This window comes from Buceros rhinoceros, unplaced genomic scaffold, assembly GCF_000710305.1.
Source record: "Buceros rhinoceros silvestris isolate BGI_N320 unplaced genomic scaffold, ASM71030v1 scaffold37242, whole genome shotgun sequence".
Classification (NCBI taxonomy): domain Eukaryota; kingdom Metazoa; phylum Chordata; class Aves; order Bucerotiformes; family Bucerotidae; genus Buceros; species Buceros rhinoceros.
This window is the reverse complement of record NW_010401294.1, coordinates 4679-9910: the sequence shown is the minus strand read 5'-3', so window position 1 is coordinate 9910 and position 5232 is coordinate 4679. Positions and strand designations below refer to the sequence as shown.

General features: G+C 40.1%; 1 protein-coding gene across 1 annotated transcript; it reads left to right on the top strand.

The window, feature by feature from the left end:
- Positions 1-455: 455 nt before the first annotated feature.
- On the top strand, positions 456-3778 carry BLOC1S6 (biogenesis of lysosomal organelles complex-1, subunit 6, pallidin; the record flags this gene model as incomplete). The annotated part of the gene is made up of 4 exons (XM_010132222.1): positions 456-600; positions 1689-1776; positions 2376-2462; positions 3233-3778. Coding segments are annotated over 4 exons (440 nt in total), but the record flags the coding sequence as incomplete, so codon positions are not given.
- Between the last annotated feature and the right edge of the window lie 1454 nt (positions 3779-5232).

The window sequence follows — 5232 nt, the reverse complement described above, 5'->3', positions numbered from 1 at the left end:
TGTGCGCTGAGTGACAGGCGAAACCTTTATTTGGTGGGCCTGGATTTATTCTCTAGCTTGGAAAACAAAGGGGGTGGGAGTGTGTTTATGTTTAGGGATCCTCGATGCATAGCCAGAACAACTGATGTTGCCCCTGTTTTTCCTCGGTAGACTTGAGTACTGGGGATTTTTTTTTCTTTTATAAGATGTCTTTGGAATACTCTTATTTCCCTCTTTCTGTTCTGCTGGGGTTCAAGTGAAAGCGTTCAGGAAGCTCGTTATATAGGACTGGGAATAAGGGAGGGATAAAAAGGGGGAGGAAGAAGGGAGCACAGTTTAGTTGATAAAGTGTGCAGAATTATAACTTCGATGGTGAAATGCTTTTAATTTTTAAACAGGAAAATACAGTTGCTGTAGGTGAAATTTTAAAGTGGTTGCTGACCTGTCGTGTTCAACCTTGTTACTCCTTGGTGCAGGCCCTAGTGATGCATCTCCGGATGAAGGAGTAGTAGAAGATCTGCCTTTAATAGATGAGAAAGCTGTGGAGCAGCTAACTCAAGGATTGATTTCTCATTATCTACCTGATCTTCAGCGATCAAAATCAGCACTACAGGAACTTACGTAAGCAAATTTTTAGAGCAGCTTCTTACATGCACGTGCTTTGTTTGCCACTTTTTTTCCAATATAATGTTCTAGCTACCCTTACTGGAATGTAGTTTATTGTAGCATTTCTGTGTTCTGGCTACATCATCCTGAATACTTAAGTGATTTGCGGGCGTACTGGGGGGTGTGTCAGTTGCAGTGTCGCCTACAGAACTTTGGCTGAAGAATGTGTAATGCTAGAACGCTAAAGTCCCCTAAGCCAAGTGTAGCAGAAGACATGCAGGTTTCTTAAATACTTGTTGACTTTTGTAGAGAAAAATCTGCTGAAAGCTGGATTTATTTTGCTTGCAGAGATGCAGTTCACATTCAGGGCAGCTTGAGGTGCAGTATATTGTTTGTTGTCCTGTCTTTAAACGGTGTTGCAGAGGATACACTTGGAAAATATAATTAAGGAGCTACACAGATACCAATTATTTGTGCATTGGCATCTCACTGATAACTGAGAGTAGTTTACTTCAAAGGCAGGCTGGATCTGCCATGGATGCAGAGACATAGGAAAGGGCTTTGCACAGATCCATCTCAGGTGTTGCAGGGTGAGTTGATCGGAGTTTCACCATGCATGATGTGGTTATGCTGCTGCCAAGGACAGCCTGTGTAGGGAAGGACTTCAGCTGATTGTGTGGGATGGAGGATCCTGGATAAGCACCACAGATCCACGCAAGTTCTGTGCAGAGATAACTTAGTCTGCAGTCTGACGCAGAGCCACCTGCGTGAAAAGCAGGAGCTGATTGTTCTTCCCTTCCTTCAGCCTGGGGTGTTCACTCGCTGCAACCTGCAGAGCTCCTGCTCAGGGGTTTTGGATATTCATCCCAGTTATCTGTGCTGCATGATGCCAGCTGAATTGGTGTGTACTCAGCTGGGGTTCTCCTAAAGCCATTTACTCGTGTCTTTATTGAAATCACCTAACAGTGCATAAGAGGAATCTGATATTGGGGTGTGTGTATTTATATTATTAGGACCAAAAGTTGTGTTTATTTAAAGGGTGGGTTGAAAAGTATATGTGATGTTTTACTTCGGTTTTCTGCATTTTTTTTTTGTTGTTTCAGACAGAACCAAGTGGTATTACTAGAAACATTAGAACAAGAAATTTCAAAATTCAAAGAGTGTAACTCCATTCTTGATATCGATGCTTTGGTAAGCACTAATTAAATATGCTTTCTTAAATCTCCATTAGTGTAGATTTTCTTGCTGAAGCATTAGTAGCAACTTGTGTATTTTCCTTATTCTTAATGACCTACAGGAAGAGAAACAACCAGTTCATATATTCAGGACAAATTATTTGGTGCAGGGAGTGCGGAACCGGGAGATTTCCCTTAGGAGGGAAGGACACTGGGAAGGAAGAGCAGGCTCAGTCAGCCAGTGGTAGTAAGTCTGGTTATTCAAACCTGTAGCCAGAGCAAATGTATGCCATTTCTGGAACTCCATCGTGAGCTCTGTGCACCTCTCCAGACTAGCAGGAAGGTGCATGAAACGCTGATATGTGGTGCATAAAATGGTAGTGTTTTTATTCTGTTTAAAATGTGGTGGATTACTGGGAGTACCTGCAGAGATACGGTAGTTCTCTATGTTAGTACATGGGAGATGTAAACTTTGTGTTTGAACTTGAACATGTTTAATCCATTATCAGACTGTTCTGGTCATCACTGTGGTTTTGATTGGTGTTTTCCTGTGTAGCTTTATAAAACAACTATTTCACCTTGATAGTCACTGCTTTAACAGTTATGTTTTTTAAGTTTTCAGAAGCTAAACACTATCACAACAAGTTAGTGAATATTAGAAATGAAATGATGATGCTTCATGAGAAGACATCAAAGTTAAAAGTGAGTGGGATAAATATTTTTACTTTCCAAAGTAGATATTAGTTATGTATTACTGAATTCTGATGTTTATTTTGGATGCATGCATAGATTCTTCAGTCATTATCTTGCATGGCTTGGCGCTGCTGAAAACATCCATTTATGGGTTTAAACTTCCACTTACTCCTACCTGTGCTCAAGCAACTTACTGTGTCTCAACTACTCGTAAATCTCTGTGTCATCGTGGTGTTTAGGTCACTAAGAATCATGCTTTGTTCTGTTGCTTAATCCACTCCATTCCAACTACCTCTCTTTGTTATTTCAGTTTCGGTGCCTTTTTATGAAAACTAGGTTGTCATAAATGTAAGAGTTTCTCCTTCTATTTAATGCAGTGTTAACAGTGGAGAAGTTCACTGCCTTCAGGCTGTGTAGGCAGTCTCTGGTTACATTCTGGCAAGATTAGTCCTTCAGTATGTTCAGCAAAAGGGATTTTCTCTTGGAGGCAATAAATTCCACAATATGCACCTTGTCTGGTATACAGAAGGGTGACTTTTAGTGGGACTGCAAGGAATCCAGTTTGTATTTTCCCTGTGTAGATCAGAGGCTTTCTGCTTCTCAACAGTAAGGAAGAAGTGGGAGGGAGGGGCCAAGGAAAAATGAACAGTTTATGCAATGTTCAACTATAAGCAGGGTGGATTGGACGAGATAATGTTAAGAGAATGGGAGGCATTTTGTAGCTCCAACTTAAATACATCTGTAAAACTTAGAATTATCTTCTTGTCTTTTCTGTTTAGAAAAGAGCACTTAAGCTGCAACAGAAGAGGCAGAAGGAGGAACTAGAACGAGAACAGCAACGTGAGAAGGAACTTGAAAGAGAGAAGCAGTTAACAGCAAAACCTGCTAGGAGGACGTGAAAGCAGGGCATGCAACGACTTGTCTGGATTAATCCTTTATGCACTCCCTGGAGTTAAGGCAGATGTTGCTTAAACTGGGCTATAGCTGTTACTAGCAACAGTCTACTCTATGGTATTACAAATTCCAGAATGGTAATAATAGGGTTGGTAACGTTGAAATTTTTTTCATTTCAGACATTCGAGTTGCCTTCTTTTATAATGCTATGCAGTTTGGTATTCTTACAATGTCAGTTAATTCTTTTATATATGTATACAGGAGAACTTAGGCATCAGAGTTTTAAATACCTGTCCATTTTTTTTTTAATCTGTTCTTCTAGTGTTCAGAGTTCTGAGAGATGTTTGGTGGCTGGCATACATGTTTTTCAGACAAAATATAGAATACTAAAGTTCAGTTCTTGTCTCCGGACACTTCAGTGGCTGCCTGTTTCACTGCACCTGCTTGGGTTCAGGCAGCTGGGATCTCTTTTTGATGCCCTGTTTCATCCATACCAATTTTTTTGTGCGGCCTTAGTTCAATCTGTCTTTAATGAACTGAAGAATCTTCCAGTATCAAAGGTCACCTTGTTGCCGTAGTCTTATTTTTTTGTCATCAACTAACTGAAGAACAGCTTTAAAGTGATTTCTGAATAAGTTCCCGGCTGAATTGTTGGGGGAGCGGGGAAGAAGAAAGCTAAAGATTCTCAAAATTGAGTGTGCATGGTGCAAAGATTAATGAAGTTGTGCTTCTGCAAACATTTGAGTCAAACCAGGGAACAGCTGCATTTGAAATAGCTCAACAGGAAGACTGTATCATCTAAGCAAATTTTCGTGTGATTAGAAGTCATAGGTTCTTCATTTTGTGTGATGAAATAAACACAACCAATACTAAACAATTTCCACTTCACATGAAATTCAGTTACCCGTAGGAAAAACTACTGCATTTAATTTTACCAAATGGTCACGTACACTTCAGGGCTACGTAAGAGAACTGTCGTTAAGTGGTCCTCGCTCAGAGCGGTGATTGTAAATCACCTGATGATAAATACTGATGATGAATGTGGAATGGAGGCTGGTACCTGCTTCTCTGAATGTAATTGCGTTCTTGAAGCACTGGATGTGAACCCCCATTCAGGTGAATGTATGTGTTTGTCTAGAATGGGTAAAAGAGCTTTAAACTGTTTGTTCCTACACCCTAAGAAGCTAGTTATTTGATGTGTGTAATTTTTTAAGTAGAAATGTAAGTGGTGTGTTCTGCGGTGAGGTGGGGGTGACCTGTGTTTTCCATAAAATCTGCATGGTAGGGTACCAGAGGGGCGCAGTCACTCTTACCTTTTCTTCTCTTTTAGAGGGTTTGCACAGTGTACACCTTTCCAGACTCTTCTGTGTTGTAATTTTCTGAACTCCTGATTTCCTGTCCTTAATATTTGTCATCTTTTTCCGTGAAAGACATATTCTAATGAGCAATCATCCAACATGCCAAGTAAACTGGGATAATGTTTCGGGGCAAGGAGAACAAACTACTGAAGTAGTCTGAAGAGACACTGAAGTGCTGCTACTGAAGCAGTAATAGATCGAAACTTTCCACAGGTATCTTCCCTCTCACTTGGCTTGTGTCTGGGAGTGGCCAGTGGGTTGTTGACCTGTACTGTGGTTTGTATGTATTTCTAAGAGGAATGTAAGGAATTTCCACAGTCCATTTTTGGAGCAGAATGTACATAACTAAATGTTGTTTAAATATTTTATTTTGTAATGTAATTTCAGAATTAGATTCTGGGAATTGAAACAGCTCTTATTAAAAGTATAACATGAAACTAGATGCCTCGGTATCCAAACTGGGATTAAATTCTTGTGGTATTTCTTGATTCATCTAGAATCCAAGATTCAAGTTGTGGTCTCTTCCT